At 42.2% G+C, this 25007-nt stretch overlaps 3 protein-coding genes and 3 pseudogenes across 3 annotated transcripts; 3 read left to right on the top strand and 3 right to left on the bottom strand.

The window, feature by feature from the left end:
- Positions 1–9045: 9045 nt before the first annotated feature.
- LOC147909553 (uncharacterized) lies at positions 9046–9447 on the bottom strand. The gene has a single exon (XM_087406823.1). The coding sequence runs from the start codon at positions 9445–9447 to the stop codon at positions 9046–9048; it is 402 nt and encodes a 133-aa protein (XP_087262949.1).
- Positions 9056–11184, bottom strand: LOC147909552 (uncharacterized; annotated as a pseudogene).
- A 1048-nt stretch (positions 11185–12232) lies between these two features.
- LOC147909551 (uncharacterized) lies at positions 12233–13030 on the top strand. Its single transcript, XM_087406791.1, has one exon. The coding sequence runs from the start codon at positions 12237–12239 to the stop codon at positions 12963–12965; it is 729 nt and encodes a 242-aa protein (XP_087262917.1). The 5' UTR covers positions 12233–12236; the 3' UTR covers positions 12966–13030.
- Positions 13031–14203: 1173 nt separating this feature from the next.
- LOC147909550 (uncharacterized) lies at positions 14204–16059 on the top strand. Its single transcript, XM_087406790.1, has one exon. It carries the CDS (start codon positions 14300–14302, stop codon positions 15497–15499), a length of 1200 nt encoding a protein of 399 aa, XP_087262916.1. The 5' UTR covers positions 14204–14299; the 3' UTR covers positions 15500–16059.
- A 2272-nt stretch (positions 16060–18331) lies between these two features.
- LOC147909549 (uncharacterized) lies at positions 18332–19199 on the bottom strand (annotated as a pseudogene).
- A 3898-nt stretch (positions 19200–23097) lies between these two features.
- Positions 23098–23724, top strand: LOC147909548 (uncharacterized; annotated as a pseudogene).
- The last annotated feature ends 1283 nt before the right edge of the window (positions 23725–25007 follow it).

The following is a 25007-nucleotide window of genomic DNA, read 5'->3' as shown; positions in this document are numbered from 1 at the left end:
GTTTCTTTTGTGTATAGAACGTTGAAACTTACATGTTATATTCCTTCTTCACATCGTACGATGCACTGCTCTCTTTAGCGTACATTTTTTCAGCCGTTCGTACAAGCGGGTATCGTAAAATTGATTGCATCCGTGTAAATGGTAATACTTCTGGAATCGATGAGAGAAGACAGGTCCTCTCCCCTCTTTCCAAGAATTTCGAACATGTTGCGACACGTTTTATCAAGTCTTTCTACGTATTTTCTTTGTCACGAATTTATACATACGTTTATACATACGTTTATACATACGTACATACGTTTATACATACGTTTATACACGCATACATACGTTTATACATACGTTTATACATACGTTTATACATACGTTTATACATACGTACATACATTTATACATACATTTATATACCCATACGTACGTTTATACATACGTTTATACATACGTACATACGTACATACATACGTACATACGTATATACGTACGTACGTTTATACATACATATGTTTATACATACGTACATACGTTTATACATACGTTTATACATACATACATACATACATACGTTTATACATACGTTTATTCGCACATACGTACGTTTATACATACGTTTATACATACGTTTATACATTACAAAGGAAGGGAAAAGAAATATATAATAAATACGTTAACGTATTTTTATTTAAAAAATTCTTTTGCAACCACCAGTTATATATTTTCAATACATTTTGTAACGCGCAATTCTTAACATGTTGTCCACATCATATAATATTAATAACATCTAGATTAGATAAAGATTCCGTGTGTTCTGTCGTAAACTGCATCCAGGGTCTCAATGTACATGCGTTCTCGCTCATCATCCAGAAGCAAGTTCCGCAGTCACGTTCGTTTCTCGCGTCCCTTGACATACACGACAGCATCAATAAATTAATTTCATCAATTAAGTAAAAAAAAATCCTATATTCGATCAAAGCTGATCTTATTCCCTAAATATTTCAGTTTGAATTTATATACATACGTACATAGACAATTCTATAAGCCACGCAATAAAGTCCTTTTCAATCTTGAAACGCAATCATGGATGGAACTACAGTGGTATTATCAAATTATGATATATTACAATTTTGTGTTCATACATGTTCCCTTAAAAACGATATTCATCAGTTGTTGATCAAACGGATGTTCACTTATTTATAATCATTGGCGACAAGTATTGCTAAAGTCGGCACGCTTGATTTATGCGAAACTGCAAAATTGTGTTTCTACGTATCCAACAGAGTAATCTTACCGCAAAACATGTTGAGATTCATCGATTTTCCGTAGAAAATATTTTTATATTACACTTATGCAAAATCGTATCTAACGTGGTCACAACTGCCGTACATCGACGTTTCACCGAGAAGAATTTATGCACTTTCATCTGTTAAACTTAAATTATCAACCGAAAAATGCTTTACTATTATATCGTGTACCCACTAACACATGTTGATAGTATTAGTGAACTACAATCAAAACATTTATGACAATTATCAAACAGATATTAAACCATCGTCGAACGTCTATCGAATCACTGTCAAAAACATCTTTCGAATTAATGTCAAACATCTATCGAACCGTTATCGAATGTCTATCGCACCACTTTTAATCCTAACTATACACACTGAGTTCCCAGAAACTTCAACTTCAATTTCTAAATCGATCTTTTCGTATTTCTTTTCTTTTTCTTTGAACCAACAGTCGTTGAACGGTACCGCCATGTATCGTGTTCAACGAATAGAACCATATCGACAAGATGTCCGAAATTGACCCGAGTATGATTAAACATCGCGTCACGCGTATGTAAAACGTATGCACGTACGTACATACTACACATAGCGTACATTCTTCATTTTAAGGACTTACAAAAATAGCAGAAATATGACAGTGGTCTGTCAGACTGACGTAACCTTTGATGTATTTTTTAACATTACAGTTCAAAGTTAAATAACTGACACACTAATATCAATGGAGCAATTTATTACAAACGTCTGGATTTTAATTGAGTCACTTTCAATGCAAATTTCCTTTCACAAAGATTTGTGAATTAATTTTCACGCTGCGGGCCTTGTACAGATTTTCTTTATTATTAGGTATTTATAATTTCTCAACTATATATTTTAGTATTTTTATTATTATTAAATCCTCACTTCTAGCAAGCTATGCTTTAATAACGTTTATTATTTCCAAATATGTGCAGTTCTGAATATTTTTGTTAAATCATACAGTGTCATCTTAAAATATATTAGATATCATATTAGATTTATTATTGTACATAAATGCTGCTTTATTATGTATATTTTATATTATTAATATTTTAACTATTTTATACGATTTTAGACATTTTGCTCATTGGGTAACTAAAAAAGATATTGAAAAAATTGCAAAATGATAGAGGACTCAGTTTTTTATAGAAATAACACTATATGATTAATAGGGCGTTATTTCAGTTTTATAACCTGTATATGTACATATACATACATATACACATATATAGGGTGTTCTGAAATTCGAATCAAAGTATTATATAACAAGAAAGATCTCGAAAAATTAAGTTAAAAAGTTATTTGTAAATTTTTATTTTAAGCAGAAATTTTTGAAATATGAGGATTCAAATATAACGAGAGTAGGTAGTATAAGGCGGATTCTAATCCACGGGGCTAGAAGGGAATGCGGGGTGCGGGGAAGTACTTGTTGACGCGGGGGATACCTAACGCGGGGGAAAAAGGGCGAAAGGTCTAGGCTCCTACACAATAGGGTTCCTACACAATAGGGGCTCCTTTTTTTGTTATCCAAATTTGACCATGTTTTTCTTTAAAAATGCATTGATAATAAAGGTTTGAATTTGACCATGACATATTTTTCTTTAAAAATGCATCGATAATAAAGGCTTGCATGTTAGAGAAAGATAGAGCGCGCGTGCTATGAATGAAGAAAGGATGGAAGAATTAATAGAGTACGAGTTTCTTTTGTATGATACAATTTTTTCAATTTTTATGTTTTTTCCTGGCGCGTCGAGGCAAAGGATGGGAAGTAAAAGACAATACACATGAAATAACTCGAACAAAAAATGTTTTATTTACATCTTATTACATCGGTTTTCGTACTTATTAAAAACTAAAGCTAATAGTTCGCAATCGATGAGCTGATGTCCATTGAAGATGTCGCTATCACATATAATGTTCTCAGATGCGATGTTGGAGAATCGCTTATAATAAAGGCTTGCATGTTAGAGAAAGATAGAGCGCGCGTGCTACGAGTGAAGAAAGGATGGAAGAATTAATAGAGTACGAGTTTCTTTTGTATGATACAGTGAAAATATGAGTCTTTATTTATACACGATTGGTTCAGTAAATACAAAATCTAAATGTGGATCCTATGTAAATAGGATTTTTTCTACATGATTTGTAATCTTTTTCATAAATTTTGTCGTAGATCTGACGATTCTGAGGATCTATGTTTTTTTGTTTATGTTTCCAATATCGTTGGGAAGATTTTCTAATGGCAAGTTTCTTGAATATTATCACTCACAGATCAGTGATCGTTAAAGTTTGAGTTTTATGTTCGTGCTTTGTATTAACGATTGTTTTTTTTTCCTTTTTTGTTGAAATTTTCATGAAACGGAGAAATTTTGGAGTCCATTGGACATAATGAAATATATAAAAGTGCATAAGTGCTCGATGTACCACAGTGGTGTCCTGGAAGACCAAGGAATCAGTCGCTTCAGTTACTGACGCTTCAGTTATTGATAAGCATAATATGGCTAATCATGCGAACATAGCCAACGCAGTCCAGTATGTTCGAAACGCAGATCCGGAACAGTTCGCACATATCAGAGACGAAGTGTTCGAAGTACTCGAAGAAGTGAACTTCGAAGAATTAATGGATCAAGAGATTGATTCCGACGAAGAAACATTATCGGACGACGCTGGCTATACTAGCGATTTGAGCGAGATTGATACAGATTATGTACAAAGGTTTGTGTCATCATCAGAAATCCGTGCACTGAACAGCCGTACAAAACATTGTATAATCCATTGTTATTATACAACGACGGATGGTGCTTTAAGTATATGTGCAGAATGCATGATACGTTTGAATGAGACTGATATCGCAGGATTGTATCTCATAAGGAACCACGATGTTGGACATATTTACGCGCTAAGTGGTCAGTCTTGCACAAATTGCAGACTACCAACATACCTTATATTTCCATGCAACAAGTGCCCACAGTGCACACATTGAAAAAACTATTACGAATAGTATTGTGAATGAATCACATGCAAGTGCTCCGTAGAAGAGTGTGATCTAAAGACTGTAAAAAAAAGACATGGAAAATCACGAGCGAGTACACGAATTGTTGGAACAGTGCGGCCGGGTCGCTACTCTGATGGAATATTTCGCGTGGCTGCAACGATGCGACGAGTGCATCGAGCAGCTTGAAGAACTTTGTCGTGCCAAGCGTCCGCGTCTCGCCGTTGGACACAGACAATCCATGGTGGCGAGGATCGCACGACTCGCGAGTGCAAAAGTGCAATTGGAGCAACGTTTCGTGTACATTGGTGGCGACTACGAGAGTGGCGAGTACGCGAATCGCGACGAAAGATCTCTCATCTGGCGAGAGATCGACGCCGCGTTTGAAAACCGTGTATCGACAGGTGCTGTGATAAACTCTAATCACATTGAGCCGCGACGGTTTTTGGAAGACGCGAAGGAAATAGTGTTCGAGCGTGTGCGAGACGCAGTAGAAAGACACGGTAGCGCAAAAGTGAATACTGCGTTCAATGGCGAGTTTGCGACGAAGGATAAACGTGCCAATAAGAGCATAATTACAAAGAACAGCGAGATATATCGTTGCACCGATATGCACGAGTGGTACGAGCGACACGTCGTCGAGCCTATCCTAGCATCGCTCGAAGAATTCTAGGAACGCGACAGCGGGTGGGCATTGTCGCGAATCCTCAATTTGATAGTGAATGTGAATAAACATAATCCAATGCACGCGGGATGTCACATCGAAGTGCCACGAGAAATAGTGACGAAACGGGCGGTGATCAGTGTTTATTCGGCAGACAATACATGTTTCGCGTGATCGGTGGTCGCCGCTCTGTATCCTGCAGAAAGATATGTAAATCGGGAATCGTCATATCCGCATTATACAACAGTACTAAATCTCGCAAACATTGAGTTTCCAATGACTTTAAAGGATATTTATAAATTCGAACGCGGTGTCGATCAACGTGTACGGCATCGAGAATAAACAGGTCCTTCCTCTGTGACTCACCAATGAAAAGAAGGAGAAACACGTCAACATGCTGTACGTGCAAGATCCACGCAACGATGGTATTGGACATTTTGCGTGGATAAAAAACTTATCCCATCTCGTGAATTCGCAGATTAGTAGAAAAAAGAACAAGAAATTTTTCTGCGATCGGTATATATACATGAAAAATTATTATAATTTTCCGTCTCATTAATAAAATAATGGTAATAGTTATAATTTTTTTCTTTTTTCAGATGCTTGCACTACTTCAATACCAACGAAAAATTGCAGTCGCACGTAATGGACTGCGAAAAAATGAACGACTTCGCTATCAAACTGCCGAGCGTGGACGACAAGTGGCTCGAATTTGAGAACCACTGCAATAAGCAGAGCGCCCCATTCATCGTCTACGCTGATTTGGAGTGCGTTCTACGGAAGATGAAACTTGAAAGGGAAAATGCATCGTCGTCGTCGTACACGCATCAACAGTACGAGGTATTTAGTATAGGATACTACGTGCGATGTTTGTACAACGACGCGTTATCATTGTATCGGTTCCGTCGCGATGAAGATTGCATAACGTGGTTCGCGCGACAACTCAATGATTTGGCGCATCAAGTTAAAAATATAGTATCCGCCAACGTACCCATGGAAACGTAGTCGAAAGAACAATTGGAAGCGTACCGTAGCGCGACGCGTTGCCATATTTGCGAGAAACCGTTCGCGCTGGACGATACGCGGGTCCGCGATCATTGTCATTTCACCGATAGATTCCGTGGTCCAGCGCAAATTGTAATTTAAATTATAAAAATTCATTTTATATTCCGATCGTTTTTCACAATTTATCAGGCTACGACGCGCATTTTATAATTAAAGAAATTGCTACCGCGTTCGAAGGACATGTAAATATACTACCGATAACTAAAGAAAAATATATTTCATTCACTAAAAATGTCGATAGCACCAAAGACACAAATAAAAAGAATTTTTGGAAAAATTGCATAAAATTACGATTTATCGATTCTTTAAAATTTCTAAACGCAAGCCTCGATAAATTGACGTCGTTTTTAAGCAGAGACAAATTAAAAATTGTACGTTCTGAATTTCCAACATTATCAGATGAAGAATTTGAATTACTCGCACGAAAAGGTGTCTTTCCGTACGAGTACATTGATCGCGTCGAAAAATTGCAGGACACGCGCTTACCACCGCGCGAATTATTTTTCAGTTCGTTGACAGGCGATACAGTATCCGAGAGCGATTACGCTCACGCCGCGAACGTCTGGAAGCGATTCTCCATTCAAACGCTCGGTGAGTACAGTGATCTGTACTTGAAAACTGATGTCTTGTTATTGGCCGACATTTTCGAAAATTTCCGCGAAAGTTGTGTCGCGAGTTACGGTCTCGATCCTGCGCATTACTATACATTGCCTGGTTTCACGTGGGATGCGATGCTAAAACATACGCGTATAAGATTCGAGTTACTCACTGACATCGATATGATCATGTTCATCGAGCGCGGTATACGCGGTAGTCTCAGTCAATGTTCCGGTAGATACGCACAGGCTAATAACAAGTACATGCGTTCGTACGACTCATCGAAATCATCGTCGTACTTGATGTACTATCAATGTTATATCAATTTATACGGATGGGCGATGTGTCAACCATTGCCATACGCCGAATTTCGATGGGTCGAAGATGCTGCGAATTTTGACGTGAGTGCGATCGCTCTGGATTCATCCATCGGTTACATTCTCGAAGTCGATCTTGAGTATCCACAACATCTACACGATCTGCACACTGACCTGCCGTTCTGTCCGACGCGCGATAAGCCACCCGGCAAGCGCGAGGCTAAACTTTTAGCGACGCTGTACGATAAACAGCGTTACGTCATCCACTACCGCAACCTGCAGTAATGTACTCGTCACGGTCTTCGCGTAACAAAGATTCATCGAGTACTACAATTCGCGCAATCTCCATGGCTTCGCGATATATTGAACTCAATACAAATTTCAGAATTCGCGCTAAAAATGATTTCGAGAAAAATTTATATAAATTAATGAACAACGCGGTATTCGGTAAAACTATGGAGAATGTGCGCAACCACGTTGAAAATTATTAACAAAATGGGACGGACGGTACGGTGCGGAGGCAATGATTGCGAAACCGAATTTCCACAGCCGTAGCATCTTTACGGAAAATTTGATCGCCGTCGAACTGCGCAAACTCGAGGTGAAGTTTAACAAGCCGATTTACGTGGGTATGTGTATACTCGACATATCGAAAGTCTGCTTGTACGAATTTCATCACGAGTATATGTTACCACTATTTCGCTACAAATGTAAAATTATGTACACCGATACGGACAGTCTTGTATACAGCGTCGAGTGCGAGAACGTTTACGAGACTATGAAACGTGATATCGCTAGATTCGAGTGATTATTCGATGGACAACGCGTACGGTATGCTTCTCGCGAACAAAAAAGTACCTGGTCTGATGAAAGACGAAAATAACGGTGTGATAATGACCGAATTCGTTGGTCTCAGAGCGAAGATGTACGCGGTGAGGGTGGACGGCAAGAGAGAAACTAAAAAAGCGAAAGGCGTAAAGGGTAACATAGCGCGAACGATAACGTTCGACGATTACACGCGGTGTTTGAATGAAGAGATCGAAATGACTCGTCGTCAATCGTGTATACGATCTAAACTGCACGATGTGTACACGATATCCGAATCGAAAATCGCTCTGAGTCCATACGATGACAAACGATACGTCGTACCAGACTCGACGGAGACGTTACCGTGGGGGCATTGGCGGATAACTTTGTAATATATATATATATATATGTGTGTATGTGTGTGTGTGTGTGTGTGTGTGTGTGTGTGTGTGTGTGTAACAACATTTATATCACTATTATGTTTTTTCTACATTTTCATACAGTGTACATGTTACTATTATCATTATTAATTTACACGTAATGCATTTTTTTTTTACATTTATATAAGTATTACTATTACGTTTTATAGAGTATCATTTATTATGTATTACTATTATTTTCATTTTCATGTATCATACATTTATATACGTATTTTATATCTGTATACTGCAAAACGAAGATGAATGGGAAATAATAAAAAATATACTTAGTTTATATACTTATATTGATATATTTTTTATATGTACAGGGTGGGCCATCTATTGGTACGTTTTTGAATTTCGTCGTATGGCAACACCGAACGAGCTACAGACCCGAAATTTTGACAGTTTATTAGTCATACCGTCCGCGGCACGAAACAACATGTTTTCTCTTGAAGAGCGTTTTGAAATTTTAAAAACTTATTTTCAAAGTCAGTGCTGTGTCGCCGAAACTGTACGAATTTTGAAAAGAAATATGGGTCGTGATAGAGCACCCACCGAAGGAGCTATACGCAAATTGGTGAGGAAAGTTCGTGAGAAAGGGATGTTAGTGGATGACATTATATTACGACTGTTTTGAGTGAAATTGGCGCCGAGGTAGTCCAAAATGTCATTAATAATTGGGGTGACCGAATGGCATACTGTAAGGCCAGTAGAGGGAGCCACATGAACGAAATCGTTTTTCATTCTTGACGCGGATACTTTTAGCTTCACAACAAAAAAAAAATTAATAAAAAATATCAATGTATGCTCATTTGATCGCATTTTTAAAAACGTACCAATAGATGGCCCACCCTGTAGAAATAAAATATATGAATCAAAATTTTTATCAAATAACATTGTTTTTGTGTATCCATGAATTGTGTGATCCATCGAATCCCAGCCACTTGACGTACACCTTGTCTCCCTTCCTGCGCAGTACTTTCTCCACGAGATACACGTCTGGATGAGTAGCGCGATGCAACTCGTACTCGTAGAACGCTCCAGCGACGGATTTTCCGCAATAATCCTCGAATAAATAGGTTACAGGATTGGTACGCTGCACCTTAACGATCGTAAACACTTCGATGGTCCAATTTGACGTGTAACCCTTCTCAAAAATCGTTTTGTACCTGCTCACGCGTACCGAATCGCCTATTTTGAATTTTGCAGGACCCGCGATTTTTATCGCGCTGTACACCGTGTCCAAGAGTCTTTCGGCGATCGCGGGAGTTACTTCGGCGGGTCGCATGCCGATGGTGCGATGCTTGCGCGCGTTGTAATCTGATAGGAGACGCGGCAGCTCGTCGACTCACTTATAATTGTTGAGCGTAAACATCTTCCACATGTCGTTCTTGAGCGTGCGATTGAACCGCTCAACTACTGACGCTTTCAACGTCGAATACGTGGAATAGTGATTAACATTGTGCTTTTTCAAGATTTTCTGCACATCGGCGTTGTAAAACTCTTTCCCCATATCCGTTTGTAAATTTTTTGGACATCTTCTATTCTCTCGAACGATCTCAGCGATAGCGTTAGCCGTCTCGCTTCCACCCTTGCTCTTGAGTGGTACGGCCCACGCGTAGTTGCTCAACACATCGATGACGGTGAGTATGTAATGATGGCCTCTGTTGAAACCTGAGTACGGACGCATCTCAACGACATCAGCCTGCCACAGACCATCAGCCTACGCGTCGTATCCCCGAACTATGACGCGCTTTCGCGGAAAATTTCTTCTCGCAGGAGCGTGCAATTCCTCAATGAGTTGACGTCTCTCGGAGCTAATTTTCTCTCTCTTTTTCTCAGATTTCTTTTTCATGATTCGACGTGTAATACACTGAGTACGAGAAAATAATGTATTTTTTCTCGCTGATGTTACTCAACTGAATCGTTTCATGGCTATGCGATTTAATTTATATAAGACTTCGCTTCGCGAAGTTCCTCGATGATCGACAGCATCTCGTTGTTGTGAGCGTTGTTGCCTGCTCGGTGCGAAGCGTCGAGCAATCGTAGACGATCCACCAGCTCGTTGGGATCATCCTAGTGCTCGTAATCGATCGCGTTGTCATTCAATGTCATCATTGCATGAGGTAATCCCTTTCCAGATTTCTTCTTCCGTTTCTTGGGTGTGATCGACATCAACGGTGTGATTACGTGTTTGTACTTGTATCCCCTGTTGCTCAATAATCGACCCTGCGAATGGTACTTGTGTTTGTGCGCGTTCGTCACCAACAGCATGCTCTTGTACTTGTGCATATCGTCTTCCGTGTAGAGAGTATCGTCGGGAATTCTCTTGAAAATCAACTCGTAAAGACCAGGTGTACCGGCGTATCGTACGCCATCGATAATTATGTTGTCCGCGTCATCCACGTCGAAACGTTTATTGTCAAACATCAGTCCATCCTTGTGCAGGTAAATGCCGTACACGTGATCTATACCGCTCTCTTTATCTTGCTCCCCTCAGGACAGCCTCGACATACTTTTGCCCCAGTGGGCCCAAGCCGGCTCGTAACGCCTCTCGACCTTCCGACGTTTGCAGCTGATTTTGAATCTTCGTCGCTAGCGAGTCTTCCGTCGTTTCGAAAACATTCTCCAACGACTCTATCGTCGGTACGATTTTGGCACATGGTGTGGAGGTTATCGGCTGTGCGCGATCGTGCGATCGATCATTGGATTTATGCAGAGTCGTGGAACGCTCGAACGTCTCATTCGCTTCTTCTGCCTCCTCCTTCTCTTGTTCCTCTTCCTCCTTCCTCTCACGTTTAGAGGCAGACGTTGCATCTTCGTCGCGCGACTCTCTTTTTGTAGCGCGCATGCTTGGGTTGTCGACGAAAAGTCGCAGCGGTTCGATAAGAGGTTTAAAATGTCTGTCCAACGCGATGCCCTCCTCGATTCTATCGGTTTTCAGAGCGCGATGTTTCTTGCGGATCGACTCACTCGTCTTCTCGATCTCCCTCGCGATTTTTTCACGCTCGCGCACATTCGCCATGTTCGTCTCTGGCTAAGTATCGGTAACGACTGGTCACGTTACGGTATCGCGAACTCGTTAAATCCTTTTCTATATCGTCCGTTTGTGAGCTCACTGTCTTTGTCTATCACTAGAAATCCATATTTTTGCTGCCAACAGTCGCGGCACAACGTGCAAAATTCATCGTACGACATGTCAGTATTCACATGATCGTTGTAAACGTGTTTCAAGTTAGTACCGTCCTGTTTGAACAGGATCAGCAGGTTCGCGTTGTCACGTATCAGATGTTTAGGTATCCTCGCGTATGTCTGACAGAGATAGAAGCAGTCGACGTTCGCGTGGCGACCCATCGAAAAGTATTCTCTCACCGCATCCTGCTTGTCACATTCCACATCATCAAAGATAAAAATAGAATTTGGACGCGCCTCGCTCGGTGGAACGATGTCGCTGTTGTTGGAGAACGTAAAGTAGCCGATTTCGTCAATAGACGTAAACAAATTTTCGAGATATCGATACTTTGGCTGTTGCAACGATTTCGAGTAGACGTACACGTTTTCGAAACGCACGCCATTCGGGCTCTCGAGTAAGCTTATGAGAACGTTGGTTTTACCACAATTCGATGGGCCGCAAATGATCGCGCGTATAGTACTCGGCAGCATTTCGCCGTGCTTGCGCTTCTCCACGCTGCCTCCCATCATTTGCGATTTCGCGTCACAGTTCGTGACGCGTATCGACAACGATTGCGGCACGAATTTCATGCTCACACTAAGGCTACGCGCTCTCGAACGACTATTTAAAGGCGTGCGAATTTACGAGTCGCGCAGTAGCAAAATGTATCTCGTGCTGTGTCATCCTTTCGACATTCAGGATTTGAACGCTGAGCAGCTGCAGTATATACCGAAGGTTGTACTCTTACGCGTGTACGGTGACTATATCGACTACGTGTGGGACAAGCTTCCGGAACACGTGAAGGCGGATTCGGAGGTTCAAACGTATCGTCGCTGCGACGAGCACTACAATCAGCAGAGGACGCACATCGACGGTCCCGCACCTAAGATAAAGGACTGTAACGAATGTCAGCGTCGGGCGGCAGTCTGTTGAATCGAACGATAAACGCGCTTCCTTTCGAGTTACATATTCCGGGGTACCAGTTTTGCGGCCCGGGCACTCAGTTTACGAAGCGATTAGCCAGAGGTGACGTGGGCATAAATCCGCTGGACGCGGCGTGCCGAGAACACGACATTGTATATTCTCGGAGCAACGATCTCACCGATAGACACGCGGCAGACAAAGTACTCGCCAAGGAGGCGCGGAAACGTGTCACCGCGAGAGATTCGGCTCTGAGCGAGAGAGCTGCCGCTGCTGCCGTTTGGGCAGCAATGAAAGCCAAGACCAAGATCGGCATGGGCATGAAATCAAAAAAGAAGACGACAACGAGGAAGAAGACAACGAAAAAGCGGATACTTCCAACGGCAAAACGAAGTGGTGCGTTACCTTTTCTACCAATGTTGGGCGCGCTCGGGTCCTTGATTGCTGGAGCGGCCAGCGTGGCGAAAGCGGTAAACGAAGCGCGAGGAGTCAGCTCGAGGAGCTGCAACGTCACGACCGCGCGATGGAACAGGGCCGCGTATCTCGCTCCGTACAAATATGGACGCGGACTATATCTCGGCCCCTGTAAACGCGGACAGGGTGTAGCAGCGAAGAAAAAAAAACGCCAAAAAGACGATAAAAATGCCCTCGGGTGCAACTACCAACGTGCAATTGGACGTGCTCGCGAGACGTATGCGCGTACCATACTTTAGAGGTGTCTTCACGCATGCATAACGCTTTACCGACGAGCGGGGTGCACCGAAACGAAAGCGGTATCGTGAATCTGGACGATGCGACCGGGCCGGGTACTCACTGGGTAGCATACGCCAAGAGGAACAACCGCGTCATATACTTTGACAGTTTCGGTAATCTTTGACCGTCCAAGGAATTAGTGCGATATTTCGAGAACGGTGCTACGACGATAGGGTACAATCGTACGTCTTATCAGACGTACAATCAGAGCTTCTGCGGTCAAATGTGTCTGCAGTTTCTACAAACGGTAGACGCGCGTGAATTTAAAAAGCTCGACGAGGTGCAGTAAAATCTCAGTATTAGTCGAACGCTTTTTCCGTCATGTCGCTGACACTTACGCTGAGCAGGAAAAGTCCTCGTGGCGAACTACTTTCCCTCCATAGATTTGAGTGACGGCGATTACGAGCTCGGTCTGGTGATTTTTGAGACTTATCACAGGATACCGAATGTAAACGAATCGAACAATAAATTTTATTTTGGCAAAGACGATGCAGAAATTACAATTCCCGAGGGTTCGTACGAAGTGCGAGACATAAATGAATTTTTGAAACGTATGATTTTACGGAGACGTTTGCACCGCAACGCACTTGAAACCGTTGACGTAGTGCATGGTGACAACAACAACAACAACATCAACAATAATGACACTGATGATGATAATTGTGAGGGTGAAGAATACCCGATTACGCTCCGCGCAAACTACAACACGATGAGATGCGAGATTAAATGTGCATACAGAATAAACATTGGCAAGCCCAACAGCATTGGATCGCTGCTGGGATTCTCGTCGAAGCGTATGCTGCGACCGCGAAGATGGCACGAATCGAACATGTCGATCAACATAATGAACGTAAACGTTATCCGCGTAGAGTGTAACGTGACCGCGGGCGCGTACAGCAACGGCAAAAGCGCCCACACGATACACGAATTTTCGCCGAGCGTGCCACCAGGATATAAGATATCGGAGAGGCCGACGCAGATCATTTACCTGCCGATCACGGTATGGAACATTACGGATCTAACGATACGCGTCGTCGACCAGAACGGACGATTGCTCGATTTTCGCGGAGAGGAGATCACCGTCAGATTGCACGTGCGACAGCGACAGCGAGCGTGAGATGCTCGTATTGAACGGAGTGGAGCGCACGCAGAGAGATAACGCATTCTTTACAAAGCTGGTAACATCATCGCTCGATAACGCTCGCTCCATCCAACTGCGTCAGCAAGAAGAAGCTCAGTGCGTCGAACGTTAAATTTTTACAATCTTTGGGATTCGTGGTGCGCAACTTTTAAGATGACTGATATCTTAAACATTAAAGATGAGCCGATCTTTGACGATCGCATCGTCAAGATTGAGACTCACACGTACAATCCATTCGCTAATACAACATTCGGGTACAGTGACGAAATAAGAATACCTATACAGCAACAGGATCTGTACACACTGCCGTACGAAAGCTTTCTATATGTCGAGGGAAAACTGACGAAGAACAAAACTGTCCAGGATGCTCATGTGGCATTGGCAAATAATTGTGTCGCGTTCATATTCGATGAGATTCGATATGAACTCAATGGTGTGGAGATTGATCGTAATAGAAATGTGGGTATAACTAGCACGCTCAAAAACTATGTAACAGTGTCATCCGACAGAAGCGTGATTCTACGGAATGCCGGCTGGGATGCGCAGACTACTGCAGCCGGATATTTTAATTTCTGTGTACCGCTCTACGTACTGCTGGGATTTTGCGAAGATTACAAACGCGTGGTGATTAACGCTCGTCACGAGTTGATTTTAATACGAGCGCGCAACGACAACAATTGTCTGACGGGAGATCTGGCGGTAGAGCCAACGCTCGAATTATTCAAAGTACAGTGGCGAATGCCGCATGTGTTATTGAGCGAGATAAATAAGCTGTCGATGCTGCGCGCTTTAGAGAGCGGACGATATCTGAGCATGGCTTTTCGCTTGTGGGATTTGTACGAATTTCCACTCTTGCAGAGCACAACCAAGCATTCGTGGGCCATCAAGACGGCTACTCAGCTCGAGAAGCCGCGCTACGTTATTTTCGCTATGCAAACAGGTCGAAAAAACATCATTTCCGAGGATGTAAGTCGATTCGACGACTGCAAATTAACCAATGCGAAACTTTACCTGAATTCGGAATGTTATCCGTACGATGACTTGAATCTGGATTTTGACAAAAACAGATGTGCGATTCTGTATGAATTGTACGCGCGTTTCTGCAAGGGCTACTACGGATACGAGTATCTCGAGCCGAGTCTCACCTTTACAACTTTTTTACGTTATGGTCCATTCGTGATCATTGATTGCTCTCGACAGAACGAATCAATCAAGAGTGGCACCGTGGACGTGCGATTAGACTTTGAATGTAAAGAGGATGTACCTGCAAATACAACAGCCTATTGTCTCATCATACACGATCGCGTGATTCAGTATAATCCATTGACCAACGTTGTGCGCAAAATCACCTAAGTGCACCTCTAACACGATAAGATCTACGATACGACCACAATCGACTGCAGTCTTCTCGACAACATGCTCATGCCAACGTTCGTGGATCTGCAAGGATTCATCGTTAATAAGAAATTTATCGTGAAGGAAGTGGCGGTGCTGAAACAGGGGACCGTTCTCACGCATTACATTTTTACGAGTCCTGTGCCATGGAAACTTTTGACAAGATCCGACAGGTTTTGCGCCTCCTGGTTGATTGCTTATCACTATGGATTGCAATGGAAGGACGGGACGATCCCGTACAACGAGGCGACACGTCTGATCAGCAGCTGTATTTGAAGATGATGCTATCGTGTACGTTAAGGGACGCGAAAAACGAACGTGGCTGTGGAACTTGCTTTTGGACGATGAGCGAGAACGCATTTACATTGAGACCCTGGATGCAGTTTACGAAGACATGGAATCTTTATCTAATCTAGATGTTACTAATATTATACGATGTGGACAACATGTTAAGAATTGCGCGTTACAAAATGTTTTGAAAATATATAACTGGTGGTTGCAAAAGAATTTTTTAAATAAAAATACATTAACATATTTATTATATATTTCTTTTCCCTTCCTTTGTAATGTATAAACGTATGTATAAACGTACGTATGTGCGTATAAACATATGTACGTATGTATAAACGTATGTATAAACGTATGTATGTATGTATGTATGTAAATTCGTGACAAAGAAAATACGTAGAAAGACTTGATAAAACATGTCGCAACATGTTCGAAATTTTTGGAAAAGAGGGGGGGGACCCTACCTTCTCTCATCGATTCCAGAAGTATTACCATTTACACGGATGCAATCAGTCTTACGATACCCGCTTGTACGAACGGTCGAAAAAATGTACGCTAAAGAGAACAGTGCATCGTACGATGTGAAGAAGGAATATAACATGTAAGTTCCAACATTCTGTACATAAAAGAAACGTTTTTTAACATTATGTATGTACACAGTACGGAGCATCGTGCGGTGCGTTTACTGAGCAGACGTTACGATCTGACGAATACGGGCTACAAATTTTTGGAAATTGGAATCAACGTTGGCCCACCGAGTTACGTGGAGATCGCCCTTGGAGATCATCGCGGACAAGAACTATCGCTATCTCTCGAAACGTGGAAGAGCCTCTACGAGCAGCGAGGAAATATTTACAAGCTGTTTCGAAACGAATACAAGGATAATTTTATAAGCGTTGGACCGCTAATCGTCAGTGTTTTCATGTTGAACTATGCTACGGACATACGTCTTGATTCTTCATCCGTACGCATTATGATGACCGAAACGACGCTACGCCGTATGTTTGACTTTAACGGGTGTATCGATGTAACGTTCGAACGATTAGCTCGACTCGTCGATACGGTAGATACCAAGTATACGCGATTCTCCAACATCGCATCTGAGAACATTATATGTGATAGCGACATCTTCAATGGACCGCAACTCATCGATTGCGAACTAGTATCTTTAGTTTTTAATAAGTACGAAAACCGGTGTAATAAGATGTAAATAAAACATTTTTTGTTAGCCTTATTTCATGTGTATTGTCTTTTACTTCCCATCCTTTGCCTCGACGCGCCAGGAAAAACCATAAAAATTGAAAAAACTGTATCATACAAAAGAAACTCGTACTCTATTAATTCTTCCATCCTTTCTTCACTCATAGCACGCGCGCTCTATCTTTCTCTAACATGCAAGCTTTTATTATCGGTGCATTTTTAAAGAAAAATATGTCATGGTCAAATTCAAACCTTTATTATCAATGCATTTTTTAAAGAAAAACATGATCAAATTTTGATAATAAAAAAAGGAGCCCCTATTGTATAGGAACCCTATTGTGTAGGAGACCTTTCCCCCTCTTTCCCCCGCGTTAGGTATCCCCCGCGCCTACAAGTACTTCCCCGCACCCCGCATTCCCCTCTAGCCCCTGGGTTAGAACCCGCCTAGTATATCTACTCGCTCCTCTCAAGACGGCCTCGACGTATTTTTGACCCAGCGGACCCAAGCCGGTTCGTAACGCCTCTCAACCTTCCGATTTGCAGCTGATTTTGAACCTTTGTCGCTAGCGAATCTTCCGTCGTTTTGAAAATGTTCTCTAACCATTCTATCGTCGGATTTTGTCATGCTAGGTGGTGGTTATCGGTTGTGCACGATCGTGCGATCGATCATTGGATTTATGCAGAGTCGTGGAACGCTCGAACGTCTCGCTCGCTTCTTCTTTCTCCTCCTCTTGTTTCTCCTCCTTTCTCTCACCTTTAGTGGCAGACGCTGCATCATCGTCGCGCGATTCTCTCTTTGTCGCACGCCGGGGCTGTCAACGTCGCAGCGGTTCGATAAGAAGTTTAAAATGTCTGTTCGACGCGATGCTTTTCTTGCTTCTATTGGTTTTCAGAACGCGATGTTTCTTGCCGATTGACTCGATCATATTCTCGATCTTGCGAGTGATTTTTTTTCACGCTCGTGCACATTTACCATGTTCGTCTCTGTCTAAGTATCATGTAAGATTCGCAATTATGTTCTTGCAAAAAAAAAACTTTATTTTTTAATTTTGTACACAATTTATTTATTAATTCGCAACAATTTTCATTTTTAAATGCGATCGGTCTCGTAGGACTCAATGGACTGCATGGCTTAGTCCAAACGCTCTTTATTTTAAGGCTTCGGATTATGCTTATTTCTATTCTTATCCTAAAGGCTCTTTGTTCATAAATAAATGGACAAAGGTCACAAAAAAAACGAAACAAAAATAAAGGAAATAAAGAAAAAGTATTTCTAACGCTTTCTTATCCTAAGATTAAATTCTAAAATAAGTATATAGTTACACCTCCCTTCTTATATAAAAATTTGATGTATCTCCAAATTTTATTTCTAAACAAAAATTTTAGTACTTTTGAATCTAACATGTCTAACATGACAGTAGCTGGGGCGCGAGCTGTATAATGTTGTGTTCAAGCACGATTTCCAAAACTACATTGATTATAATAATTTCCGAATAATTGCTTAAGTAAATTAATTATACTTGAGAAAAGACCGATTTTATAAAAAAATATAAACAGAGCCAAGGACTATATATCCTGCCATGTGAAGATAGTACATAAATCTCTCCATCCAATTGTAGTTTTTCATGTTCTGCAATTTGATCTATTAAATTGTTTAATTAGTTTAAACTTTTTCCCAAAATCTGTAAGTGTTCAGGATTAATATGAACTTCTGTTATTGGATCCAATAGTATGTCGGTTAGTTGCTGCTTTATAAGTGTCTCGATAATAGTCTTTTGATCTATTAAGCGAAATGGTTTTATGAACTTCAATCCCGTCTTTGAGCAAATTTTCTGTCAGGATCGGAAATTGCTGTATAATCCGGTTCTAGGTGGAGTATAAAATTTTGATGAATTTGCGCATGACGGAGTATTTTGTCAGAACAGAGTATATGTATAAGTTCTTCTCTCGGCGCAATTCCAATCCAGTCTTAATTCGTATGAAATTGTATCCAGAGCATATTTTGTATCTGCATATATTTAGTCGTACATTTTTCGGTATCACATTTTGTAATTATTTCTGTAAGACAATTATTTTTTATTCCTACTTTATAGTCTGGATATATTCGCTTCAATAACTGATATCGTCCGATTTTTGTAGATGTATTTAATTCTAGCTCGCTAATCGGCATAAACGTAGTTCTAAAAGGATCTAATAAAATAAGCTTTTGAATTGTATTTATAACTAACTGTCTTAACCAACTGTGTCTGGGAAGTGGGATTACTTTAGTTAACTCTAAATTTTTATCTTCTATTAAGGGAATTAAAAATTGAATAAACAATCGTTTTTGTGTTAATGATATCACTTATATCTATTGGGAAATCGCTTTAACGATACGCTATCTCCGACCACAGATGGCGCTTCTACCACCGGCACGTTCATCTTCCGCGTACTTGATTCGACAAGGAACAGTTCAAGCATTCCTTGCGTCGCGATCCCTCCTCAATAGGTTATGGGCCCAGGCAACGATTCGCGATAAGTGTTCGTGTTAAAGTGACAAAGCGAGAGAGGTTCTCGGTGATCAAATGCATAAAAGAAAACGACACTCACGATGAACGTATCCGCTATGAGCCACATTGAAACGTTCAATAAAGACAACTACGACACTTGGAAAATGTAGATGCAAGCAATATTGGTGAAAAACAACGCATGGAAATATGTGAATGAAACGAACGTGAAAACGGAACTAGTTGCCGACGACGACGGGATATCTGCCCAAGCTCGTGCGGAATGGGACGATAGCAAGGCGATGTCGGATCTCATCCTTTCAATTCATCCGAGCGAATTGAAGCAGATCAAAGGCTGCACATCGTCTCGAGAAATTTGGTTGAGATTGAAAGGGATATATCAATCCAAAGGTCCCGCCCGAAAGGCAACGTTGCTGAAGCGCCTCGCATTACAAAAAATGGCGGACGAGGAAGACGTGCGCGAACACATTCGCACATTCTTCGACGCAGTGGATAAACTGACCGAAATGGAAGTGACCATAAATCCCGATCTGCTCGCGATTTTGTTATTATACAGCCTGCCATCGCAATATGAAAACTTCCGATGTGTCATCGAGTCGCGTGATGAATTACCTGCACCGGAAGCACTACGAATTAAAATAATTGAAGAGAGCGACGCTCGAAAAAAGGACAACAACGTTCTTGTGCAAAACGCCATGGCGGTCAAGCCTTATGCAAACAAAAATTGGAAGAACAAAAAGAAGGCCGCACCGAAAAACGAGGTGGACAAGGAAAAGTCTAAGCCTAAATGCCACAGTTGCGGAAAAACTAGGCACAAGGCAGCCGACTGCTGGCATCGAGACAAATAATTAGCCAAAACGGCCGAAGATATAGGGTTCTTTACGACGCTCGCGACGAAGACTCGCGGAGATAACCGAAGGCGAAGTTTTCCGAGCGATCGCCGAGGACGGAGAGTGCAGACCTCCACGAGCGGGGCCACTCGGCGACACCGTCCGAAGTTTCCCGAGGGACGCTGAAGGTGCGACTGTAGCGAACCGCAGCGAGAATAACAAGTCGACGCACGCGTTAGCCGCAACTCGCAATGAACTATGGTGCCTCGACAGCGGCTGCACGTCGCACATCTGTAAAGACGCGCATGAATTCACCGAGATGAGGGCGTGCGAAGACGGACAACTCAACTTAGCGAGCAATGCCTCTACAAAGATCAATGCGAAAGGAATCGTGACTATTGTAGCGAATTCAGACGGACGTGAGACAAACGTGGTGCTGAGTGATACACTACACGTCCCCGACTTACGCACAAATCTGCTTTCAGTCGGTAAAATAACCGAAAAGGGATTCAGCGTAATATTTAACAGAAACTCCGCATCTATAATAGACGACGACGGAAATACGAAATTCGTCGCAAAACGTATCGACGGACTTTATTATCTCGAGGGAAATGCGCGACCGGAGTGTAAACTGACTTTGCACCGCAAGATCTAAACCGGAATATCAACGAATTCTGAGATCGTGAAATGGCATCGACGCCTAGGACACCTGAATCTGAAAGACTTGGTGAAGTGCGATCGCGAGAATAGAGTGTGAGGACTGCGCTTGGATAAATTCCATGGACCGCTCGAATGTGAAATCTGCACCCGAGCAAAAATGACTAGGCTTCCTTTCCCGAAGAACTCAAATAGAAAAACGGAATTGTTGGAGCTCATTCATTCAGACGTTTGCGGGCCCATGCGTGTGGAAACGAACGGCGGGGCCCGGTACTTCGTGACCTTCATAGACGACAATTCGAAGTGGTGTCACGTGAGGATGATCAAAAGGAAGAGCGACGTATTCAATTGCTTCGTAGAATTCAAGGCCTTCGCAGAAAACTCTACCGGAAAGAAGATAAAATATCTTCAAACGGACAACGGTCTGGAATACGTGAATACGGAGTTCTATGAATTTCTGAAAGCGAACGGAATTCAGCGGCGACTCACTGCACCCTACAACCCGGAACAGAATGGAACGGCGGAAAGGAAAAATCGCACGTTAGTGGAGATGGCGAGATGCCTTCTGACGCAATCTGGATTAGCCACATCATTTTGGGGCGAGGCCATCGCCACGGCAAACTATTTGCGAAATCGGTGCCCCACACGTAGTCTGAAGGGGAGGACACAGTACGAAAAATGGAGAGGACGCACACCAAACGTCAGCCATCTCAGAGACTTCGGATGCGAAGTCTATGTCCTGGATAGGACATCCGGCAAGGGGAAGCTCGAGCCTCGATCTACGAAAGGAGTATTCATCGGCTACTCTGATACGTCAAGAGCCTACAGAGTCTGGCTACCGAAGGAAAAGAAAGTCGTGATATCCAGAGATGTCAGATTCATGGAGAATAACGCAAAAGATTCTACCCGTATTGAATCTGTGCCGGGAACGCTCAGTGAGAAGCAGGCCGACGATCCAATAGACGGGTCACATAAAGTGGACATCGAGCTAATGCCCCCACCAATAATTAACCAATAATTAACGAAACCGTACCAGAAGACGAGACAGAGGAAAACTTCGAAGACAGGCAATCGGCGGCGAATGAGCGGGACGTCGTTGCACAGAGGGACTCGCAGGCAAAAAGGGGCCGAGGCAGGCCTACCATAGTGCGCACTGGACTGAGGGGAAGACCCCCCAAAAGGTATCATGAAGCTCGCGAAGAAATGGAACAAGCCTTCTCGGTGGAGATCCCTATACGTCAGGCCATGGATTGCTCTGATGCGGATGAATGGTTCCGCGCCATGGCGGAAGAAGTGATCTCTATCGTCAAAAATGACACGTGGGAACTCGAACAAAGACCGACAAACCGCGACGTGATTGGAAGCATGTTCGTCTTAAGGAATAAGTACGACTCCAACGTTGAATGCCGCAAAGCTCGATTGGTCGCAAAAGGTTTCTCCCAAAAGCCAGGAGTGGACTTTCACGAAACGTTTGCGCCAGTAGCACGTTTGAGCTCGATTCGTGCTCTAACCGCGGTGGCGGCGAAACATCAGATGTCGATGCAGACCGATGTGACGACGGCCTATTTGAATGGAGACATTGACGAAGAAATCTTCATGGAGCTATTGGAATTTCTAGAAGAAACCATGCAGCGAGTGATTCAATCTGGCATGGCATCAAGAAGAATCGAGGATAAGGTCAAGAAGATGCTAGACCAGATCAGGACTGGCGACATGGTGTGCCGTCTAAGGAAATCCCTTTACGGTCTACGCCAAGCTGCGCGAAGCTGGAACAATAAAATTAGTGAAGCCATCAAGGAGTACGGAGGCATTCCTACCGAAGCCGATCCTTGCATATTCCGAGTAAATCGAGGGGGAATCACACTTTTAATTGCCGTATATGTCGACGACATCGTGATCGCCTCCGACAGCATCAAGGAGATCCGTAACCTCAAATAATTCTTGGCTCAGAAGTTCGACATCAAGGATCAAGATGAGATTGGATACTGCATAGGACTGTTAGTTCAATCGAGATAACGGAAGTATCTCGATTCGCCAGAAGGGTTACATCTTAGACGTCCTGAAAAAATTCGGGATGGCCGACTCGAAATCTGTGTCAACGCCTATGGACATTGGGGTTAAACTGACCCGTCCTGAGGGCGCCATGGAGAAGAAGTATGCCGAGTTGCCCTACCGTGAATTGGTGGGTGCTTTGATGTATTTGGCCACTGCAACGAGGCCCGATATTGCACATGCCGTGAGTTTTCTGAGCCAGTTCCTAACCAACTACAGACAAGAGCACTGGACCGCTGCAAAACGCGTTTTGCGTTACTTGAAAGGAACACCGGACATCGGGATTACCTACGGATATGGCGGAAGCTCAATCACCGGTTTCTCGGATTCTGACTGGGGAAACTGCCTCACAGACAGACGGTCGTACACCGGATACATATTCATGTACAACGGAGGTGCTGTATCCTGGGAATGGAGGAAGCAAAGGACAGTGGCTTTATCCTCGACAGAAGCCGAATATATGGCTCTCACCGAAGCCTCTAAAGAAGCCATTCATTTAAAAGGACTACTGAAATTTCTCAATTCAGAGGACCCGCCAGAGGTCATCGTTTTCAGTGACAATCAAGGAGCACTGAAACTAGCCGAGAATTCTTTCACGCTAGAACAAAGCATATCGACATACGACACCATTTTGTTTGTGAAGCTATAAATAACGGATCCTTTCAGCTGCGTCACGTCTCAACGGATGAAATGGCTGCAGACGTCCTAACGAAAGGTTTACCGAGACCTAAGCACGACAAGTGCCGGAGTCTGATCGGCCTCGGCGAAACATGAGCAATAGTTTCTCTTTTGGTTCGATCGCGTATCGAGGGGAAGTATTGGGAAATCGCTTTAACGATACGCTATCTCCGACCACAGATGGCGCTTCCACCGGCACGTTCATCTTCCGCGAGCTTGATTCGACAAGGAACAGTTCAAGCATTCCCTGCGTCGCGATCCCTCCTCAACAATATCTATAAGAGTGATGTAATGTATATTATCCATCGGTACAGGGAAATTGTCTATGTGTTTATGCTCCTTGAAAATGTTAAATGATTCTTTAGGTGATAAAACATATGGTTTGATAGTTCCAAGTCTTCCATCAACGATAAGTTCTTATATTTTTCTAATATCATCCATTAGTTTTTGTAACTCGTCATCCAAATTTAATAATGCCTTATCTATCCGAATATTCGTTGGCTTTAGATAAGTCTCTAATACGATTCAACTATTCAAATTTCTTATCGTGGCTGAAGTAATTTCGATAGCTTTTCCACTACCGATTAATATTTTAAGTTACCGATTAATACTAGTTTGATTCTTTACATACTGAACAATATTTTACTGATCGGCATACAATTTATCTAATTCGTTATTGTAATAACTTACATCCGTGTCAACTAAAGTTCTAAATAACGTTTTACTTATTTCTCCTATAAAATCGAATAATCGCGTTTAGTTTTCGTCTTTCTTTGAAGTCGCGCCAAATGTGACATATTTTTTAAATCGCCGGTTATTTCATTGTTCGCGAATCGCTTTAATCGTCAAGCAAGATGGTATTTAAAAGAACAAGTCCAATTTTCTTCATTAAGCTTAGGAAAACATTTCTATAAATTCATATAAATTCGTATATGCAACAATAAGCATATCATAATTTTTCTTTAAATTTGTTAAATTATAACCTATCGCTATCTTTCACTGTTCATGGTACATTTTTAATTTTGTTTAACGTTTCAAGATAAATGACTTCATTGTCATCGAATTGTGTAATGATATATTTTTCTATCCTTTTACTAGAGTGACCCTGGAGAGTCAACAGAAAGATTGGAATAACTCGTTTCAAGTTCATCGTGTTCATCTGTAATAAAAGGCTTAATACTCCTGTGATATTGTTTAATCTCTATGTTTTCGCGATTATGATAAGTTATGAATTTGTCGTATCGAATCACAGGA

The sequence above is a fragment of the Acromyrmex echinatior genome, chromosome 6 (assembly GCF_024713525.1).
Source record: "Acromyrmex echinatior isolate Ae372 chromosome 6, ASM2471352v2, whole genome shotgun sequence".
NCBI lineage: Eukaryota > Metazoa > Arthropoda > Insecta > Hymenoptera > Formicidae > Acromyrmex > Acromyrmex echinatior.
This window is presented reverse-complemented; position numbering and strand designations above follow the sequence as displayed.